The following is a 24606-nucleotide window of genomic DNA, read 5'->3' on the forward strand; positions in this document are numbered from 1 at the left end:
TTACCACAAAAATTACCAAACACCAACCACAATCTAGAATCCAATTTCACTAGTTTTTCACTCACTTCAAAACCCTAACCAACTAAACCCTAGCCAAGCTAAACTAACTTCCATTGATATTAGGGTTTCATAACCAAACCTGCTTTTGTTAAGAACCCACCATTCAAACGAGATAATCACACCAAAAGTTCCATTATCAAGTCTAATCACCAACCAAATCAACTAAGAAAACCTATAACAAGAAGCCCTAATTTCTCTTGGCTTGACCGAAATTTAAGCAGCAAAATATCACCAAGATGAACCATTAAACTCCATATAATCACCATCTATATCATATAAGATCATAAAAACAACAAAAGCATCACTTTTCATAGATTCAAGACTTAAGCACCAAACTTTAACTTCCAAGAGAGATAACTTACCTTCAAGTAGGCTTTGTAAGTGATCAAACTACCACAATCAAGTGCTAAGGTTGTTACTTCAAGCTCCAAAACCAAGATGAGTGGCTAAACTTGAAAACTTGGAAGAAATTTCCTCTTTTCCTTCTCTCTCAAACTTGACCCTCTCTCTCTTTCTTTTCCTTTGGTTTTTCCTTTGGTGTTTTGTTGTTTATAAGCTTGGTTCTCTCTTGAATATTCTAGATTTAAGCTTAGTCATCAATCCCTAATAGCTTAGTCATCAACCCTAGGAGATATTTCCCAAACAACCAATCACATAAGAGGTGGGATTTTACTTCCTAGCCCTCGCAACAACAGTTTCTCTTTCTTACACTCTTGCCCACAAACATTTGGAACTCTTTCAATTTACTCCATAGGACTTAAACTTAATCTAGTCCAAACTAACTAATCTTACTTAATTTCTCTACTAATCACCCAACTAACTTAATCATCTACACTTAATCATACTTTCTCCATAATAAAAACAATTAAACAACAACCTTTATAACATTGGCAAAATTAGGGTTTTAAACCCAACTTTAGCTTTCTAATCTATTGGAACACTAGAGGGTTTACTAGTCTGAGGTTTTCTAACTTTTACACTTACTTAACCGATTACTTAACCGATATAAAATAAATCAAATCCTATACTTACTTGTACTAAAACACACACTGGCATAACCAACTTTAACTAAAACTCGAACTTATGATTAATACAAAAACTAGGGTTTCACAACTAATGCAACTTAGGGTTTTCTAATTAGCCCTAAAACTCAATTTCACCACACAAATAATTCATATCACCTAATATCAAACTTAAGAACTAACCGGGGTCTCACAGCATGTTTTGTTGGGGATATTACAAATAATAATGGCTGAACAAAAACAAAGTTTATGATACAAAAATGGTTTCAAATCATGATTCTAAATCATTTTCCTTTAGACTTTGTTTGTCCAAAATTTGTGTGCAAAGGAACTTGGATAAATATCCTTTATGATAATTTGAAATTTGTTTGGCTTCTAATTTTGCGCTAAGTGAGACAAAGACAAGCTTAAACTAAGGTATGTTTTTGCAGGGAATTCTAGATAGTAGGAAAGTGATTTTCTGTAACAAACCACTTTCTACTTGAGCTATTATAGAAGAAAGATTGTAAAGTAATCAAGTGTTACAACTTTTGTCCAACTAATGTCTAACTTTTCTTTGAATTGTGTTGGTCAAACTGTTTCTCAACACTAATGCAAGTGTTTATATATTCTTTACTAATTTAGACTATTTAGAGGTTAATTAACCCAAAATACGAAAAGGTGCCAAAATAAAAAATTTAATCTTTTTGACCGTTACTAAGGATTTATCCGCAAATCCTAATGTAATCGTCCATGGATCTACTTTGACTGGTTTTGACAAAATTTCCACAACTCTTTGGAGTGAATCCGGTATTTGAGTCTAGTTCACATTCCATAGAATCCGGTCCTGAATTTTGGATCTGTGGACGGATTCTCAATAATCCATTGCCTGATTCTCAATTTTGTAAATCTTCAACAATCCCCCACCATTTTCAAAATTTAGAAAATGGTTTTTTCTAAAGATCACCAAATAATCTAACAATCATATGCATAAATAATGGTATCTTTTGATTGAACCACTATTTTAGTGATCATTCTTTGTAACAAGTCAATACAAGATGGTAGATAAAATTTGAACTACTTTTATATTAGACAAACCATATAAACACATTATACATAGATTAATACCATAAGCATATGTTCTTTAATGATATATTTTATGGCCTTGTATTACTATTCTTTCATGAATATTTCAAAGCAAAATCCTTAGCTTTGTAGTTTACCAAACTCACATTCATGTAGGTGACATCTTCATACCCCCGCCATTGATAGTACTTTCAAGATTCGCTAAGAGTTCAACAACTCAACTTAGCTATAAAAAGGTGAGAACAAAATGCACTATTTCACTTTGGGAAGAGTAAGTGGTATAGTGCTCCAACCATTAGAATGCTGTTCTTTCGCTAATTGAATTCAAAGTTAGCCGTTGTATCTAGTGTTGAATAGAGATTCCATCATTAATAATCATTGACTTTGGACATTAAACCTATCCCATTTGATGTGTTAAACACCAAGTCTCTTGATAATCTTTTCGTCAAAAGAATCACTCAAGTTTTCATTAGATTTTACAAAGTCAATTCACATAACTATGTCTCAAACCAATATGCTTTGATTTACCATTATACACTTTACTATATGTTTTAGTAAGTGTAGTAGCACTATCACTATGTATAGAGATAGGTAATGATGGTTTAGACCACACGGATATATCATAGAACAAATTATGAAACCATTCTACTTCTCTGCAATCTGAGGCAAGTGCTACAAAATCAGCTGCCATTGTTGAATCAATAATACAGGTTTGTTTCTTTGATCCTCGTGAAATTGCATCACCACCTAATATAAAATATCCAACCATGCGTAGACAAGTGATTATCTTTATTAGTGATCCAACTAGTATCTAAAAATCTCTCTAAAACTGAAAGATAGTCGGTATAATATATACCATATTTCTTTATGGCTTTCAAGTATTTCAAAATTCTAATTATATCTTGCCAGTATAACTTACTAGGATTGCTTGTATATCTACTCAATATGCTAATAGCATATGCAATATCCGGTTAAATAGCATATTCCAATTGAGATATTAGATTTTCTTCATTTCTCACAAGGTTTTTTTTTTTGGGATCTAATGGTGTTAAAGCTGGATTACCATCACTTTGATTGAACTTGATAAAAATATTTTCAATATAATGTGATTAAAACAACATTATATTATTTTTCACCCTTCAGTGATTTTGACTTGTTCTAAATGAGTCCCAAATATCAATATGTCATCGACATATAGGCAAATAATGATACATTTATCTTCATTAAACTTGCTATAAATACACTTATTAGGTTCATTAATCTTGAACCCACTAGCAAGTATAACTTGGTCAATTTTTGATACCATTGCTTAGGTGCTTGTTTTAATCCAAGTAAAGACTTAACAAGTTTGCACACCTTGTACTCTTGTCAAAGTACTACAAATCCTTTAGGTTGTTACATGTACATTTCTTCATCCAAATCACTATTCAAGAATGTTGTTTTAACATTCATTTGGTGAATAATTAGATTTTGGATTGAAGCTCATGTAAGTAGTATCCTAATTACAACAATTCTTACCACTAGAGAATATGTGTGAAAGTAATCCACACCATACTTTTGTGTGAATCCTTAGGCAACTAATCTGATCTTGAACTTATCAATAATTCCATCAAGTTTCATTTACTTCTTGAAAATCCACTTACAACCTATTGGTTTAGAATCAGGTGGTAAGTTTGCCAATTTTAAAGTTTTGTTACCTATAATTGAATTCATTTAATCATTTATTGCTTTCTTCCAAAAAGGTATATATTGTGATTCCATTACTTCTTCAAAATTTTAGAATCAGTCTTAGTGTTAAAACAATAAGGGATTTGATTACTCTATATATTTCTAGTTCCATAGAAATTTGAGCCAAAGTCTTTTGAATTTTTAGCTCATTTGCTCCTTCTTAATTCAATGGATTCATTTCCATTAGTTTTTGTCAATTCACTTGGCTTTGGAATATTATCTTTTAGTTTAGAAATTGAGGTATATCTATTTTCTTCAAAAATAGAATCCCCAAATTCAATTATCATGTTAATTGAAATTGAATCATTAAATTAAATTATCATGAACTTATAAGCTTTATTAATGTGTGCATATCCTAAAAATATGCATTCAACATCTCTTTCTCCTTATTTTTTTATTAGGTTCCAGGAGTTTCATAGTAGCCATACAACTCTAAACTCTCAAATACTTGAGCTTAGACTTTCTTCTACTCCAAAGTTCATAAAAGGTTATAGAATTTGTTATTTGGAGCTCTATTTAAAATATGACAAGTAGTAATAATGTTTCACCTTAAAAACCTTTACTGAGATCAAAATTTGACAAAAGTACATTAACCATTTCTATTAATACACAAGTTTTCCTTTCAACTACACTATTTTATATGGTGTATAATGAGCAGTAACCTCATATTTAATTCTATTTGACTTAAAGTAGTTAAGATTATAATATTCTTCACCTCCATCGAATCTTAAACATTTTACAAATGTCTTATGATGAAGTTCAATTACACTCTTATATGTTTTGAATTTATGCATGACTTCATCTTTTGAATACAACAAATAACATGAGAATATCTGGAGAAATCATCTATATAAGTGACATTTCCTCCTAAAGTAAGTGTGCTATGCAAGTCACATACATCACTATAAATTAAGTCCAAAAATTTGGAAAGTTCTTTACACTTTAGGAAATGGACTTCTTCTGATTTTGGTTAACATGCATGTATTTTCACTTTAGGAAATAGACTTCTCATTTTTGGCACAATGTGACAATAGATCAAATTTCATCATTTCATGCATTTTTTTATAATTAAGGTGACTTAATCATTGATACTATAAACTTGAAAAAGACTCAACTAAATACGTAGAAATAACATCACTCTTATTATTGGAGATAGCAAGTATATTTAGTTTGAACATCTCATCACAAAGAAAACCCTTACTTATAAACATCCCACCTTTGGACAAGATAAATTTGTCAGCCTAAAAAACAAGTCTAAAAACAAACTACTAAACACAAGGTTCTTTCTAACTTTCGGCACATAGAATACATTAGTCAAAACTACAACATTTTCGAAAGTAAACTTTAATTTACTTCACCAATTCTTTGACTCGGAATAGTAGTAGAATTTCCCATATCGACTATGGCGGCTTCATCCATTGGTTGATCCACGCCATAATACTTCACCGAACGGAATCTTAGGATTTCAAATACTTTTATATATACCTCTTCTGATTGTTCCATACCATAAAATACATTAACAGACAGCCCATCGAGTACTACATCGTAGGTGCAGTGGGAACGATATACTGAATATCGAAGTAAGTGCATCTGAGTGAAAATTCATGATACCTTAAAGGACTCACAGCCATATTATTTGTACAATTAATTCTCTGCCGATTATCATATGATCAAGAAATCCATAAAATGACTACAGGCCTAGACAAGTAAGTTAACTGTTTCGTTGGTGAATGTCTCGGATAATTGCAAACTATTGCAATTATTGGTTAGTTGGCTTGAGGTTTTAACTTAGTACTATAGCACAGAAAAAAATATGAAAATTAATAAATTTTTGCACCTACTCTATGTACATTTCGCCTGTCGAATTGTAGGACATGTGACAACCCTACCTTCCCCTAGGACGTACCCTAAGGGTTAGCGAACTGCCTGCCCAACTTTTGCCAGGACTACTAAGCCGAAAACACACAAGCTACAACATTCCGAATGATATTACAGCGCTCAAACACTTCGACGACCGCGAATAATAAAGAACGAAAACGAAACTGAAAATGAACAGTAACCACCACGTCACAATCCGGCCGGTTTCTAGCCGAATACCCGGCCGGATTCCTGGCCGGATTGGAGGCAGTAGCTCAACCCCAAATTTTTTTCCAATTCCCCTGCAAATCTGGCCAACTATCCGGCCAAGAAATGGACGGATACTTGGCCGGATTCCACGAACAATTTCTGCCAAAATTTTTTTTCTTTTCTTTCCTTTTCAAATGCCGCGCTCGCCCGATCGCCAGCGGTTACAAGGAACACTCACCAAACCCATGGAAGCGTAACATCTCAAATGAATACACTCAATAGATAAGGTTACACACTTATACATGTATTTACATCGAAGTTTTGAACGAATTAACTAAGTACAAGCCAAAGTATTCATACTACACAAAATACAATTAGGGTTTCGGTTGCAAAAGAGTTTCACAAAATAACATATACACTAGCTCGACCTCTTTCTTCCAAAACCATGATTTCAAAGTTTGTCCCCTGTAAGGAAAACAAAGATAATGGGAAGGGGGTGAGCTTACGCTCAATGAGGTACCAAAACAATAGCAATTAAGAATCATGGAACTTCATGTTCAATTTGTCACATATGCATATCAAATAGGGAAATAAATAAACACCTTAGATAGAAAGGATACAGGTGACCTCGGGAGCCCAAAATTCCCATTGCAGTACCTGATCCAAACCCGTTGACTCTCTGTCAACGTATAGGGAACAATCATGTTTGTAGACCCCACTTTATACCAAATTTCGTCCACCAAACATACCCCTTACCGGGCCTGAACACCTCAACAGAAATAGAAGTGGTAATACTCGAGTATACCGGAAATCCAAAGTCTCCAATACCCAAAGATTTCCTAGAAACAGACTACCGTGGTTCGTTATCTAATCGACCAAACCCTTGCCGGCTCGACTCGAGTAACTAGCCACAGGATTTGAGCTCAGAGGTCACAGAATGGTCGTTAGACTCAACCCTCCAAATGACAACAGATTAAGCACAAATAACAGAATCAATTGTACACAGTAAATAGGCATACAGATACGAGAACGAGTGTGATAAAGTATACCCTCGTCTCAATCAGAATGAACAGATAGTACATTCATTCAAATCACAGATTGCATGTACAGAAACCCAGTTTAGCAACAAATGAGGGGAGTGGTACACTCACCAGTTCAAGTACAGATATTTCAAAAGTTTTCACCCAAAGTGGCTTCAATCGCCAAGAAACCCTAAAATAACAAAGGTAAAACAATTATGGTTCCACAACCACACCCAAGTAAATGGAATACATACGACTACAAGTCGGGTGTCTCTTCGAGTTAATTACTAGTACAAAAGAATAAAATATGACTTTTGAGCAAAAGGATAACAATTGGTGCTAGGGTTACGAACAACCCCAAAACCCCTTATTCTACCAAAATGCAACTTCAAACTTAAAAGAACCAAATGGCCTAGAAAATTGGACAGCATTTCCTTCTAAATTTCCTTACTTTTCGATCCTACAATCGACATCAACTCATCTCAAATCAACCACAATTTCACATACAAATCATAGGTTATAAAAAATATCTAATTAGGGCCACAATACCCTTCAATTTGAACCAATTGATAACTCCAAAACCAATTACAATTAAGCTCCACATCCATCAAAGATAGTTTCCTTGCTTAAGTCCAAGCCCTAGGTTACGAATATCATGTCAAGCAAAGGAAATTCTCTAATTATCAAGTTCCACACACACTTTGGCATGATAACCACAACTAAAGCTACATTTATCGGATTGAGACGAATCTTATGGCGTTTCGAAGCCAAGACATATACCTACATTTCTTATGAAGACCTCCAAAGCCAAATCATGCATTTTCATAGTCAAAAATTGAAATTTCAGAGAAAACAGAAAACTGTCCGTGAAACAAGGCTTGTGGGCAGTCAAGGGTATTTCAGTCATTTCACAAGTTACAGTATTCCGATTGAGCTGAAATTTTGCAGGCAGCTAGTAACACTATTTACTACAACTTTCATGTTTTGACCTAAGCCTAATTCGGCCTCTAACACCGACGAACATACAGTGCAAGAACAGGGCAGATTGGAAACCCTAAAACTGAAATTTATGCACCCTAGCTGAAATTTAGTTAGGCAACCAAAACTAGCATAACAAAGTTTCATTTTACACAATATAAAGCTATCATTCTATGACCAACCATTACTCATCACATGTGGGCAGAAAAATCTCCATAAAAACTGAAATTTAACCTAACTCTAGCTCAAACCATGAAATCTTCGACAAAACAACATTTTTAACAACTATAATCCACTAATTAACAATTAATTGAAGTAAGGAGGAAGTTCTTGGCAAAATACCTTAAAACCCCAAGAAAAGTGATAGCTTAGTGCTTCCCTTCCCAAAACCACTCCACCAACCTCTTTAATCCTTCCTAGCTAGGAGTTTTTATGGAGTACTTTGAGATGTTAATGGTTGGAACTCAAGATTTGGGAATTTCTTTTTAAAAGTTTGAGAATTTCAAAATTACCTATATGCATTAAGCTGTTTGTCCCTCGAAACTTTTCAAAAATTTTTATATTGACTCCAAAGTTTATATGTGTATGCATTTCACACCCTCAAATTAAATTTTCTAATTCTGCTACTATTCTCAGCAAAAATTTGATCAGGATCTAACATGTCAAATTTATTTTTTTTTATACTCCTAAAGGAAGTGTATTAAAACGGGAATATTGTTTGTACTTCTTTAAACAAGGAACCACATTGTTTGCGGTTTATACGTGATGAATAGCATAATTTACTGCATTAATCCAAAAGGAAAAATTTTATGGTACATCTTTAAGCCTTTATATTACAGGCCATATATGTACATCACGATCAAATCTTAAAGGACTTTTGCATAGACATAACTATCTAGAATATCTGCAACATGAGATGTAACCTTGATCAATGGCCTAAACGTGGGGCTTCAACAGTGGCGGAGCCAAAAATAATTGTTAGTGGGGGCAAAAATAATATCAAAATTTCTTTCTTGTCTTTCCTAAAAGTAGTACATAACAACATTATTCACATAAACTATATTACATCTATTTAGTGGGGACCTAGTATAATCACATGGAACTCTTTTATTGGTTTTGGAGCAACAATTGGACATGCCAAGTAGTCGCTTTGAACAGATATAAAAATTTCTGTTTAATGAGTAATATAATACAAAATTACATAATAACACAATAATTTTCTTTAAAAAATATATGAAAAACCTTTTAAAGTAACCACAGACCTATAGTTTTCTAAGGCTGAAGGATATAAAATTTCTTGTTTTATTAAAAAGTCACCTCTACTTTCTTGAAAAAAAATTAGGTTTACTTTATTTTTACTAAGCAAAACAATTACTCTATATTTTTACTTTTACTGAAAAATTCACAAAATTCATTTTATTGATGTGGAAGGCCAATGTTTTGAATTTTGTAACATTTCATTTTCATTAAGTTACAAAACTAATTATACACACACACACACACTTTTCTAAACAACATATATAATGGGGGTACAGTTGAAAAATTTTCAAAATTGCATGGGTCATAATCGGGGCATAACTGAAAAATTCTACTATTATATGAATAATAGTAAAAATATATTATGAATGGTGTTGATTTTTTAATGTAATTTTGAAATTAATTTTATTGGGGTGTAATGGAGAAAAATTCTCTTCAATGCAGTGAAGAGGAGCCTAGCCTATTAGATCTTATCTCCCATAAAATCAAGATCTATTCAAAATTGAATTTGTTTATTTATTATTAATTTTTAATGTAATTTTATCACTTTATAAAATATATGTTAATTAAGAGCTATTTAAAAAATTATTCAAGCCTTGTTGAGTCATAACAAACCAAATGGTATATAAATTTGAACTCAATTTGATAACATAGATCTTAATCACAAGGCTCAGCTGAGTGGCTAAAATAGGGTTTTAAGAGTCTTCAAGTTGCTATCACAATTGAACCAGTAGGAAGATTTTAGTAGCTTACAATTAAAGATGAAGAAGAATATAGAGGCAGGAGTGCAGAATGAAGACAGAAAGAGAAAGAGAAAAACAAAGAAAGATAGGAAGGGTGAAAGAGAGAGAGCATTGAGCAAGGAGGAAGAATATATATATATTTTTTGTTTGGTGCGTTGGAGGGCTTAAGGCCCACTAACTTTTTACAAACTTTGGGATAGCAACCCCTATAATATTTTCAAGTAAAAGACTCCTCACACTATTCGGTGGTTCTTGCAAAATTGTCAATCCAATGTCCTGTTCCAGATTGCGCTTAGCTAAACAATCAGCTACTCTATTTCCTTCTCTCTATGTATGGATTATCTTGCATTCCCAATCTCCTTTCGGCCCCTCTAGAATAATCTTCACCAAGTTTGCATATGGTCCCTCCCTATTCTCCTCCTTTATCAGCATAATACTGGTTAGTGAATCTGTTTCTACCTCAATCTTCCTCATGCCTTGCTCCAATGCTAGTTCCAAACCCCTGATTATGCCCCATAGCTCAGCAATGACATTGCTAATTATTCCTAAGTTTGTGCACAATCCCTTTTTCCAGATTCCCATTTCATCCCTAATTACTCTTCCTACCCCAACTTTCCCAGAATCTTTCATTCAATTATCAGATACCGATTTCTATTGTATCTCTTGCCTTTAATACGTAGCCACTAGTATTCTGACTCGTGCTATGCACAGATTTATATTTCAATTCAAAACAATACTTATATATTATAGTATAAGATAAAGTATATGAAGAGACAAAAAAATTTCAAAGAAGTGTATACCTAACATGTTAAAAAAAAGTTTATTTCGTAAATAGAAAATGGACTTTCTTAATTTTAATATTTTAAATAAGTTGAAACCAAATTTTGTTAACCTATTGTTTGTCAATATATGATAACAATTTGAATGAAATAATTTAATATATAACGATTTATATGATAGAGCAATTGTAAACTTATTTATCAATATATCATGTTATACCTATACATCAAACTTTTTAACATTAAAAATATAAAGTATAACTAATTCATTTTCCTTAATTTTAGAAAATTATTCTCCTATCTTTTACCTGCTAACTGGCTATCTGCTACCTTCTATGACTTTCAGACCTCTTACCACGGTGCCATCCTTCCTGTCATATTCTCACAATCGCATCCTTTCTTCTCCCCTCTCTCCGTCCAATCTTGTAATAGTCCACCTTCCTTTTTCGACTTTTCCCATCACTCTTTAACTCCTTGTTATTGTTTTTCCCTCGCCTACAGCTAGCCTCTAGCTTTCTATCATTGCCCCCCCTCTCCCCAATTTCCTATTATTTTCCCTTCACCATTCTCCCAAACCCTTTAAATCCATAATTTGTTTTTTTAGGCTAGTAATACTTTGTGTTTTATTCAGTGATTTCATAATTTAGAATTCACAAATGGTACCATTATTGATATTTAAAATCCATGACCAATGAATATTATTTTCTTGTTATTTTCTATATAATTTGCCCTTTTAGTTAGGATTACTAAGTTGAAGGGTAAAATATTGTTATTTACTTTTTTACTCTTAGTAGGGTTGGTGATTTTTCCTTTTTATTTACCCTCACATTAATATATTTCAAATCAAATTCCTATATAAGTGGGGCACTTCTTACTTTTAAATTCAAAAAACATAAAAGGATATATAACAATTAAACAAATTCAAAATTCTATAAAAAAAATGAGGAGTTATAAGTATTCTTATTTAACTATCCTAAAAACCATCCCTGCAATACATATAGATATATAGATTATTTGTAAAAATAACTGCCACTAAAGTAAACGACCTAGTTTAGGGTTCGTAATCACTCTTATTACAAAAGGCAGGTTATTCTATGTAAAATGACAATTATAATAATTTTAAGTTCTTGGCATTCCCTTCTCCTTAGACCACAGCTTCTTCTCAAGCATGAAAAGTAGGAAATTGATGGTTGATAAAACTCTTATCTTCCTATGAAGCTTTATCTTCCCCCTTGATGGTTCAATTTTTTTTTTGTGGTAACATTATTATAACCTAATATATCCTAATTTAGGGGGAGGGGGAGCTGATAGGAGTAGAAACTCCATCAGAAAAAGTCACTAAAAGCACCCACATATAATGACAATTTGGCCACCAAAACTTAAGTGCTTTGCAGTGACCACCAGGCCAAAAGGCTGGTGGCTAGGGGTGGGCACGGGTCGGGTACCCGCCTCTAACAAGATTTGGCTGACCTGATCCTAAAATATTGGATCAACCATTTTGCGACCCTAACCCGCTCCTAATATTTTCGGGTACCCGTTATTTGGGTACTCGAAAAAAAGGGGCGGGTCATAAGGTACCCGTCCCTAAAAAAAAAACTATTTTTCAATAAAAAAATATTTTTCACTTAATATCAACATGTTTTCCAATAAAAAAAAGTATGCTTTCCAATTAACATTGGCAGAGATATTATAATCAAAATCCATGCATCACCATTCTCACACATTTCATCCAATAATCAAACCAATTTCATAAATTTAGTACATATTAGAATTATAATATCTAATAGATAAAATGAAATTTTATGATAATTTTGAGTACATCACCATTCTCACGCATTTCATCCTTCTATAATATAACAAACACAAGGATAATAAGTATATAACAACTTTTCCAAGTATACAAACACAAGGATAAAACGAAGTTTTATGATAATTTTGAGTACATCACCATTCTCACGCATTTCATCCTTTTACAACATAACAAACACAAGAATAATAAGTATATGGCAACTTTTCCAACTTCCTTAAGGATATTATGGTACAAGATTGCATCCAAAATGAGTTGATTGTGGAATCAAGTCCGGAAAAGAATTGAACAGAGCTAATAATTTTTGAAGAAAGTATAACCAAAATAATCTTGAAAAATTTTTCCCAACTTTCTTACATCTTTGGAATAGACCTTGTTGCATTAAAGGTGATGAAAAAGAAAAATAAATTTCTTGCACTAAAATAAAGGAAACAAATTTAAGAGACACAATTGCAATAAAATAAATAAATAAATGAAAGACACAAATGTTTAAATTATCTAGCTAACAGAAAATTGGAGCTCCAAACACAAATTTTTGATTGAATTGATCAAAAATTTGCAGAAAAGATCGATGGAAGCAGAATAAAATTGAAAAAGGATGAAAGGGATGAACAATTTTTATGATAGAGTTTCACAAATTTTTCTTTGTTTTATTCATTTGGTTCAGGTTTCACCAAGAATATTCACTTTGTTTAGACAAGATGAGGAGAGGCGGATCATATGAGATTAAAATATGAGGTTGTGAACCACTTTACTTACACTTAGGATTAAAAATTATAAAATTATATAATGAACCCTTACTTTTTTAATATTTATATAATATACCCTGCGGGTCGGGTACCCGCGGATTTTTATTTTGCTGATCCGTATCCGTATCCGTTTTTATGGGTATCTGACCCGCATCTGCCCCGCCAAGAAAAATCGGATCGAATATCCTATTTTTCGGATCGGGTTGATCGGGATTCGGTTCGGGTCGGATTTTTTGCCCATCCCTACTGGTGGCTACTGTTTCATTTTATTAGGTACTAAATAACTGGCTTTGAGTTCCTCAAAATAACCCTCCTCTGTAACACTTTCTCTAGTTCCGAAAGACAATGGTCAAAAAGTATCCATTTATGGCAACGTAGAAGTAATACTGTGATCAGTCCCAATTTTCTTTTTAAGTAACGAAACATGAAAACACTCGATGAATATGTGGTCCTGGTGGAAGTTTGAGCTTATAAGCAACATTTCCAACCTCAAGATCTAGTACGTGCCATAATATTTGGTTGACAGTTTTAAATTTTTCCTAATGGCCACTCTTTACTATTTGTAAGGCTGCAATTTGAGAAATACCCAATCTCCAACCAAAAACTCTCTTTTAGTCCTATGCTACTCAGCACAGTACTTCATACGATTCTGTGCCTTAACCAAGTTCTCCTCGATGCTGGATAATACCTAAAGTCTGTCCTATTCTAAAGCAGCTGCAGTAGGTATTATAGCATCATGGAATGGCCCCAAAGGAAGATGATTTGGTTGATAGCCACATAATACTTCCAAAGGAGTGAGCTGCAAACTAGTATGGAATTTGGTGTTATACCAGAATTCTGCCAAAGGGATCCAATTACTCCACTGCCTAGGATGCTCACTACACTTGCACTTTACATAGTTTTCAAGGCACTGATTCATCCTTTCATTTTGGCCATCTGATTGTGGATGGTAAGAAGAGCTATAATGAAGGTCTGTGCCTATCATCTTAAACAATTCCTGCCAGAATCTGCTAGTAAACACCATATCCCTAATGTTTCTGGTAAATCATGAAGTCTATAAATATTGTCAATGAACAACTGAGCCACTTGTTTGGTAGTAAAAGGAGAGTGAGTGCAATGAAGTGACTGAATTTTGTCAAACGGTCCACCACCACTAATCTGGTGTCAAAACCCCTAGATTGTGGCAATTGTTCAATAAAATCCATTGTTAAATGGGACCAAGCTTGAGTAAGTACAGGAGTTGGTTGCAGTAGACATGGATAAGGCATGTTTTCACATTTTCTTCTTTGGCAAACATCACAAGTTCTCACGAATTGTGGCACATCATTTTTCATGTGAGGGCAATAAATTGACTTTATGTATTGACATTATGCAGGCATCCTTTTTGGGACCAAGCTTCAGTGTATTGAATTTGTGTATTGACTTTAAATGGGACCAAGCTTGAGTGTATTGACTTTATGTAGGCATCCTTTTTGCTCAAAGTGTCCTCGTACAGCTGAGGTATGTAAAGCTTTGATTAATTTGATTCTGGTCTCATTGGCAGTCCATACATATAGTCTACTTTTGAACTTAAGCAGTCCATTCTCCAAACAATACCTAGGATTGGAGTTTGGATCCAACATAAGTTGAGCAATGATATCCAGAGCAAACACATCTCCCTCATAACTTAGTCATAACTCATTCATCCATATTGTTGAGCTGAGGATGAGGCATATAGGGTTCCAATTTATGATCCAGACTCTATATTGTCCAAGATCCTCCTTCTAGAGAGAGCATCTGCTGCCCTATTGTCGATCCCCTTTTTGTCTGGATTTCATAATCCAATCCCAACATTTTTGTGTTAGGCACTTAAACTGTTGTAGTGAGTGAGTGAGCCTCTGTTCCAACAAGTATTTGAGAGCTTGATGATCTATCCTGATTACAAAATGATCGCCATCCAAGTGATGTTTCCACTTGGTTAATGCCATTACTGAATCAAGCAGCTCTTTTTCATAAACTGATATACGGAGGCTTTGATGATGAAGCTTTACTGAGAAAAGCTATTGGTTGTCATTTTTACATCAAGACTGCCCAATTTCCAATCGATAGGCATCAGTTTCTATTATAAGTGGAATTTCAAAGTTAGGCATGCTTAAAACTGAGGTTGTAGTCATTGCCTGCTTTAATGCCTCAAATGCTGATTGAGGATCAGAATCCCAAACAAAGCCATATTTTTTGAGTAATTGAGTCAATGGTTACATATGATTCCATAGCCCTTGGTAAACCTTCTATAGCAGCCTGGGGTTCCATTAACTCCTTCACAGTCTTTGGAACTTTTCTAAGAAAGAATGCACTCTACTTTTAAACCATCAATCTTTTTCAAATATAATATGTCCTAAATACTGCATAGAAGTCTGAGCAAAAGTGTATTTAGACTGCTTACATTAAATCTGATTTTCTGCTAATAATCCTTGTACAATTTGTAGGTGCTGCACATGCATGTCTAAGGTGGGACTATAAACAAGAATATCATCAAAGAAGACTAATACAAATTTCCTCAAGTATGGTTGAAAGATTTGGTTCAATCGAGTTTGAAAAGTAGTTGGAGCACTTGTCAATCCAAAAGGCATCACCAGGAATTCAGAGCATCCATGGTGAGTCTGAAAAGCTGTTTTGGGAACATCTATAGCTTTAACCCTCAATTGATGATATCCAACTGTAAGTTCTTGTTTACAGAGATACTTTGTGCCATGCAGTTCATGTAATAGCTCATCAATATTGGGAATAGGAAATCTATCCTTGATAGTCATTTCATTCAATTTCCTGTAGTCTACATACAACCTCTAAGTGTTGTCCTTCTTTTTAACCAACAAAACAGGAGATGCAAAAGCGCTACCACTATGTGTTATAATTCCATTGGTTAACATTTCAGCAACTTGCTGCTCAATTTCAGTTTTATGGGCATAAAGATACCTGCGTGGTTTTAATTTGAAAGGCTTAGCTCCTAGTTTGAGTGTAATTTGGTGATCCAATGATCTCTCTAGTGGCAAGCCTTGTGGAGTCTCAAATACTTTGGAAAATTGTTGCAACACAGCTTTGACTTCTCCAAGAGTTTCACTAACTCGTACATTTATCTTGTCCAATTGCATGGAAGCACGACATCTTTGTTTGTCCTGTATAAATGTCCTGAGGTCTTTCCTTTCACCAACTCCATCACTGGTTAATTAATAAAGCCAAATGTACCAGTTCCCTCTCATTGCTGAGAGCAATGCTTAACTCATGGAAATCAAAGGTAATTGGACTGAAATGGCACATCCAATCAACACCTAGGATTATGTCCCAACCACCAAGCTCCATGATTCTTCTTCAACATTAGCGTAATGGAACCATTGAACTTCTGATCTAAGTTCCTAATCATGGCTTTTAACTGCCTATTGTTTCCTTCCAACTCTTCGTGGAATTGCTGCTGCAAATTCTGCTGTAGAGTCTGCTGACAGCTCACTTGAAATGCAGCCATTGAGTCCAACCCTTCTTGAAGGCGAGTTTCTTGTTGCTTGATTTGTTCCTCAAGAGAGCAATATCTGGCAATGTTGTTAAACTCGGACCGAATAATGACTCAGCTAAAATGTTAGATCAGTGGTCAACTAGTCGGATCGATCAGACCGTTCTAAAAAATTCGTTGATATCAGCATGATGTCTTAATTATTTTATATTTATATGAGTTTCAAATATATTGAAACTAAGCTCTTGGTTATGCCGGCCAACTATATAAAATATTCCAAACATATTAGACATACAATCAAACATACACCTAAAAATTATATATAAAAATGTAATTTCATGGCTAAAATATATCCATTCTCCAAAATTGTTGGAAAAATTAAATTAAAACAAATTAATACAAGTTGAAATCACTTATACTAAATTGATAAGATGATAGGAATGAAAACTTCTTGATTTAGATCATTTAGGGAAGTAAGTGATTTTGGTGTTTACACTAAGTGAGTTGTGTTTTCTTATTTATATTAATAAATGAAAGTTTTAATTTAGGTAACTGACGGGTTTTTAGTATAAGTACAAGTTTAATTTCGAAATATACCCATTTTGACTGCAAGTATACAGGTCAAATTAGTAGTTTATGACAGATATCCGGTCGAACCCATGAGGAAGATTGGACAATTACTGGCACTACTAAAACTTTTCTATTATTTAGACGATCAATGAATTAAAAGAGACAAAACTATGCTAAACTTATGCAAGATACTCACAAATGAAAGTTCCTTAGGTTATGGTATTCCTAACTACTCATGCAAGTGCTATTTTTGGATCATTGAGTACTACTATCTTGGTTAACTATGGCGTAATTTCCTTATGCACATGAAACCTACTCTCGCAGTGAATCAACTATACTTATAACTAATCCATACCTACTCTCGTGGTTATGAAATTAGCTATAAGTTCATTTCTTCTATGAAATTATATGAAATGAATCACTAAAACCACAAAGGTGCATCTCTATTCTCATGAGCATACTCCCTAGGTTTAGCTCTTTTTGAACTAGTGTTAAATCTCAATTTTCATTGAAGAAATAACACCTTTAGATAATCATAATTAATGGTACCAAGTTAATCATGATTTAGAGAGCTATAGTGCTAAATAACTTGCTCAAATAATAGTTTCAAATAGCCAAATAATAAACACTAACAATCATACAAAGTTCAACCAAACCCAAGACATAAACTTTAGAAACATATAATAGATATAAAATCCAAAACTTGTATATTAACTAAACTTAGAATCAAATACAAAAGATAAAGAGTTTGGAAAGAAATGTAACCCTTGTCACATGAGTTCATCTCCTCCATCTTCATCTCCTTCTTCATCTTTGCCTAGCTAATACGCAAAAGTGGATAACACACATAATTACCTAAACTATTCTATACTATACTAACCTAACTAATGAACTAAGAAAAACTAGTGAAGACTACATTTTTGTGGAGTTTCTCTAGCCTTCCAAAGATGTGAAAATGTTCTCCAAAAGCCTCTATTTATAGAGGATTCAAGAGCCAAATGAGTTGTTTCTAGTTGTCATTTTTTACTCTTGAAACTCCTATGAGTTGTCTTTCCAACTTTCCACACTTTTCTTGATCAGATATAGCCAGAATTGATAGCTAGAATTGAGCTAGAAAAGTTGTGTGAAAGCAAGACAAGTTGATGAGTAAGTTGTAGAAAACAGAAGAGAATACGCGACCTCTCAAATACGCGACTTCAACTTGCGTATTGGATAGTCGCATTTTCACTTCAGCACCACTTCAACCGATATTTTCGCAATGATGGAGGCCGAACTAACTCTTGTGTAAAACATAAAAGTTGTAGCTCTTTGTGTTAATGCCTCAAGAATCATCTCATTTGGAGTTCTGTGGACCAATATATGATCAAAATATCATCAATTAGTCAGAGATTTATTTCAGCTTTCCACAACAGAGTTGTACTTCTGTATTTCGACTTTTTGACAACGAAAACGGCTGAATTAGAGTTTGATGTCTTCAAACCAAATGTAGATATATCTCGTAGCTTCAAAATGATTCAAGAATCACATCAATCCAATGCGTGTATCTCAAGATATAGCCAAAATATCACAAGATGTCAAAGCTGTTTTCACTTGCTTCTTTTGTTCTTGATTGCATTTCCTTTCTTGCACTTCATATTCTCTTTTTATCACTTTAAACCATCATCAATCATTCAATTATCTTCTTAATTCATATCATTTGATGATTGAATCATTAAACCTAGAAAAACATGAAGTTTTCACCATTAAAATCCTTAGAAATGCAATTTTTACCACTTTAAACCATAAAATGCATATTTTCACTAGAAACCTAGTTAATTAGCTATAAAAAGTAGTTAAAACACACCAAAACTAACTAATAAAATACACTAAAAACACGTAAAATATATGCTTATCAGTAACTTAAATTATGTTTGGAGAAAACAAGAAAAAAACTTTGAGAATCGAGTCAATCAGTCAAACCAAATCACTGGTTTAGTCGATTTTGACTGATTTTTTACCACAATGATTTTGCATTACAACTCAATTTGAGAAGAAGGCTGATTCACGGTCAGACCGGTCATTCTGATTTGGGTCTAACAAGACTGATATCTAGGTTTTCCACCGTGAAATTAGTCTTAGTGCGGCAAGGATTCGACGGCTCTGATATCAATTGTCATAACTAGAATCAATAGGAAGATTTTAGTAGCTTAGAATTGAAGATAAAGAAGAATAAGTGCAGAAATGAAGACACAAAGAGAAAAGGAAAGAGGAAAAGAAAGAGAGACATGAAGAGAGCGATAATTGAGCAGGAAGGGTGAATCTTTCATTAAGTTATCAAATACCAATTTCAGTTACATTCCTTGCCTTTAATACACAACCATTATTTATAAAAATAACTGCCACTAAAATAAACGATGAAGTTTAGGGCTTTTAATCACCCTTATTACAAAGAGATAATTTCATAAACTTCCTTTGAAATTTCTGACTATTTCACAAATTCCTAACTATTGCCTCCAAATTTTAGAAATTACACTAATCTCCCTCAAAATTAATTATCTTGTAACATTATAAGCCTGGACATGTAAGTTAACTGTTTGGTTGGTGAATGTCCCGGATAATTACAAACTATTGCAATCATTGGTTAGTTGGCTTGAGGTTTTAACTTAGTACTATATAGTGCAGAAAAATTTTGAAAATTAGTAAATGTTTCCACCTAGTCTATGCACATTTCTCCTATCGAATTGTGGGACTCTAAGCAGACAGATTTTTTTCTTGGCATTTATTAAGGATACAATTGCTATAAGAGAGACTTACCTACCAAAGTTGAAGTCCGACAGAAGCGTAAATGAGTGGTGAGGGGCTACAAACCAGTGGTGACACGAGAGCCATTGCCATTGGTGATGGAACTTTGATGGTGACACCACTGCCACTACCGTTAGTGATGGTCTAGAGAGTGATTGGTAAAATTATAAAGACTATAAAGGTTAAGAGACGTTGACACGCACGATCTCTTGTACTGCATAACTTATTACCATATATATACTGATGAGATACCTCCGTTTGGAAAGCACTTAGAGAGAATGTGACTGTATAATGGTTGCATATTTACGTTTGAAATTAAACTAAGAAAGAGAATAATGGCCTTCTTTAATATCCTGAACGAATTAGGATGATGCAAAAGAAAAATTATTTCCCCTATATTGGAAAATATTTGGAATCAACCAAAAGTAATACGGAAAAATATGGGCACTCAACTACGGACAGGAAAACTGCAAGGCATATAATATAGGGATAATTTTAGAAACTTCTCTTGAGATTTTTGACAATTTCACTTAGCACTTTAGAATTTTGAAAAAATCACTTGGCTTCCCTATTTTTGACTTTTTGTGACATTATTGACCCATTTCAAAATAAATTATTAAAAAACTCATTTTTGAATAGAGAAAATGTTTTCATTCCAAAAGTGCCCTTTCCTTTCCTACTTTTTTTTCAAAATTAAAAGTATATTAACAAAAGCTTGAAATCAATAGACAAATTGAGTGAATGTGCAATTTTAGTGAGATACAATATAACAATAGTTGCTTTAAGGTATAAATAATTTATTTTAAAAGTATATTTAAGGTGTTTTCAAGCCAAAAAATATTATTAACTACAAAGTGTTCATAGTCTACTTGAGGAGTTTTTCAAATTATTATAATTTTAGAAAACTTGGAAAAAATTTAAATTATGTTTACAAACTCATTTGATATGTTTTCAAAGATCAAAAGAAGTTATTCTTTTACTAAAAAGTGCTTTTGAATTTATAAATTTAATATTTATTGCGCCAACTAATGGCATGAACACTATTAAAATATTTTTCAATCTTGTTAACATCCTATAATTCTTAACTACAAAACCATATCTGTGAAGTTTTTAAAAGTTTAAAGGATTAACTACATTTGTTATGAAAACAAAATGGTGCAGAAGAAAAGGGCAATATTGGATCGAATACAAATTCTCTATCCAAAAATGAGTTTTTCTAATAATATATTTTAAAATGGATTTATAATGTTATAAAAAGTTTAAAATAAGAGAGACAAGTGATATCTTTCAAATTTCAAGGAAGCTAGATGATATTGTCACAAATCTCAGGGGAGGTTTCTGAAATTATCCCTATATTATATGTAGTCTTCTTATTATAAGCACGTCTATCATTTCTAGTTCAAAGCCCTGAACTAATATGTAACATAAACTCGAGAACGAATATGTTTTGAATCCCTGAAGATCATGTTTGAGCATGTCGGCATAGAAATTATGTTCAGTTCCTCTTATTTATTATTACATATCAACTTTTTTTTGCTTGATTTGCTTCAATTAATTCAATGTCTGACAATCACATAGTGGGTTTTTATTTTAGGACTTGTATTGGAGGAATGGGGCTAATAAAGCATCCAGCTATTTAATCAAGTGTTGGTTAATTGAATGTTCAAAGTTCTCTAGTTTTTTGTTAAATTCTGCTGAAAAAGATTGAATTTTTCGGTGATTTTCCAACTTTGGTGGTGATATTAAATGTAGTTATTTGGATGTTAATTCCAATGGGAGATGCATAATGGGGCGCCAGTCAGCATTGCCAATTTCAATTATTATTGGGCAATAGTTAGCTAGCTTTGCTAAATTTTTCTCTATTAGGTAATCGATATTGAACCTCTCAACTGTTACAGCGGCTAATTATTAGTTGTAAGATATGTGATTTGACAAATGAATTGATAACAAGGTTTTGAAATTAGAAACAAAGTCATCATGTTTTTTAATAACATGGTAATAGTTGAAGTCTCCTTCATCTCCCCTTGGCTTTTCAATGTTCTATGAATGTATACATAAATTAAAAGCTGTGTTTTATGGTGATTGAACATAACCTTAAACTTCCTGCAGAGCTCGCTAATAAGTATATATTTTACGTATTTTTTGTGTGTTTTATTCTCTAGTTTTGGTGTGTTTTATTTATTTTTATAGCTAATTAACTAAGTTTCTAGTGAAAATATGCATTTTGTGGTTTAAGTGGTAAAATTTGCATTTTTATGGATTTTAATGGTAAAGCTTCATGTTTTTGTAGATTTAATGATTCAATCATCAATTGGAGTGATTTCAAAAGATAATTGGATAATTGATGATGATTTGAAGAGATAAAAAGAAGACATGAAGTGCAAAATACTTAAAGGATGAAATGCAAGTGAAGACATCTTTGACACCTTCGGCTATATCTTGAAATACAAGTATTGAATTGAGGTTATTTTTATACCATTTTGAAGCTAAGAGATAGATCTACATTTGGTATGAAGACATCGAAATCCAGTTTAGTCGTTTTCATTGTCAAAAAGTCAAAATACAGAAGTGCAATTTCATGGTCGAAAGCTGAAACAGAGCGCTGACCAGTCAAAGGTATTTTGGTCATTTATCAGTATACAGAGCTCTAAATTGGATAATTCTTGATGCATCGGAAAGCTAACTCAAAGGGTTACAACTTTTATGTTTTATACAAGAGTTAGTTCTGTTCCTGTAGTAGTTTTTTCCCTGACTTTAGCGGGAATAGGTTAGTTTTCTTGTAGTAGTGTTTTGCTCCCTTTCCTGTAGTAACTTCAAACTCTCCTGAGTGTGGAGAAGGAAATACCGCCTAGAAAGACTGGTACAATCAATGGAGGGTAACCTGACTGAGCTGATGCAAAAATTCTCTCTGGCTAGGAATGAGCTCTCAGGAGCTACGCTGGAGCTTGAAGATCTACATAGTTGAGTGAGGGAATGTGAAGGTAGCCTAATAGGGAGAATTATGGGAGAGAAAGTAGCAAACTTCACAGGGGTTAAGAACTTGGAGGTTGCAGCATGGAGGTATCCTAGAAAAATGACAGTGATGGAACTGGGGCCTAACTTGTTTCAATTCAACATCCCTAATCCAGACGACAAAGAAAGAATTATAGAAGGAGGCCCTTGGATGATAGATAGTCAAATGTTATTGTTGAACAGGTGGTCAGAAGGAATTGAAGAGAATTATGGAGCCTTTGTGACTGCACCTCTGTGGGTGCAGATCTGGAACCTGCTAGTACACTGGCTAACCAAAGAGGTAGGTAGAAAGATTGGGGCTGTGTTCAAAGAAGTAAAAGAGGTCCTAATTCCTCAGACAAAGGGTAAAGAGGGTAGACATTTGAAAATCTTAGACTTAACAGATTTGTCAAAGCCCCTTCTCAGAGGAACAATGCTGGAATTGACAGGTCTATCAAATGGGTAGCCTTTAAGTATGAAAGATGCCCAAACTTTTGCTATAGTTGTGGAATAGTAGGTCACAGTGAACGGTCATGCAAAAATAAGAGAGTCATATCAGGAAGCATTTCAGAGAACCAGTATGGGCCCTGGTTGAGAGCAGGAAATAACAAAAATTCACCACAGAAAAAACCGGTGACATGTCAAATGACAAAAGATACTGGAAATTCCAGAATGGAGAAATGATTGAGCAAGAGAGAACCAGGACACAGCTGAAGGAAAGCATCTTGGAAACTCTTAAGATCACAAGAAAAGAAAGAAAAGGCAATCAGGATCTTATGAAGGAGTTGGAGGATATGACAATTGAGCATGGTCTAGGAGGTTCACCATATAGACTGGAAGCTAGAGAACCTGCACAAGAGTACAGTAATGGCCCCCTGTACCTAGATAAGGGAAAACAAGACCTCCTACAACAAGCACAGGAGGAAGAAGAGAAACAAATTCCAGTTGAGGTAGAAGATATGGAGGAGGACAGAGAAACAGCTTTTCGAGCAAAGGATCAAGAAAATAGAATGAATAAGAAAGCTGCAGGGGAGGAAGTGATACAGGAAGAGCTCCAAAGGAATGTGAAGGTGCAGGAAGCTATTGAGAAGCAGACCAAAAGAACATTCAGAAAGTTGAAGTCTCCAACTAAAACCAGAAGGTCTTTGAAGGAAATAACTTCATGGATCAGAATAGTTTAATAGACACAGGATTTGAAGGGCACCCTTGGACATGGAGCAATCACTGGGATAATGAAGGAGAGGTAAGGCAAAGATTAGATAGATGTTTGTCTACTTTTGAGTGGTTTCAAACTTTTGATAAGGCAAGATGCCAGCACATAGATACTTATGCTTCTGACCATAGTATGCTTCTGCTAGACATAGTTCTAGATAAAGAAAAAAGGAAAAAAAGGTTTTATTTTGATAAAAGATGGCTTCAAAGGGAAGGGGTTCAACAGGTGGTTGAGAGAGCCTGGCAGAAGGAGGAACAAGGATCCAGAATGTTCAAAATCACAAAGAAGATAAA

At 33.7% G+C, this 24606-nt stretch overlaps 1 protein-coding gene across 1 annotated transcript; it reads left to right on the forward strand.

The window, feature by feature from the left end:
- The first annotated feature begins 23110 nt into the window (after positions 1–23110).
- Positions 23111–23566, forward strand: LOC140015089 (uncharacterized). The gene has a single exon (XM_072066971.1). The coding sequence runs from the start codon at positions 23111–23113 to the stop codon at positions 23564–23566; it is 456 nt and encodes a 151-aa protein (XP_071923072.1).
- Positions 23567–24606: the final 1040 nt, after the last annotated feature.

The sequence above is a fragment of the Coffea arabica genome, chromosome 10e (assembly GCF_036785885.1).
Source record: "Coffea arabica cultivar ET-39 chromosome 10e, Coffea Arabica ET-39 HiFi, whole genome shotgun sequence".
Taxonomy (NCBI): Eukaryota; Viridiplantae; Streptophyta; class Magnoliopsida; order Gentianales; family Rubiaceae; genus Coffea; species Coffea arabica.

Coding starts and splice junctions, on each gene's coding strand:
- LOC140015089 (XM_072066971.1), top strand. CDS start 23,111: ATGGGAGAGAAAGTAGCAAACTTCACAGGGGTTAAGAACTTGGAGGTT.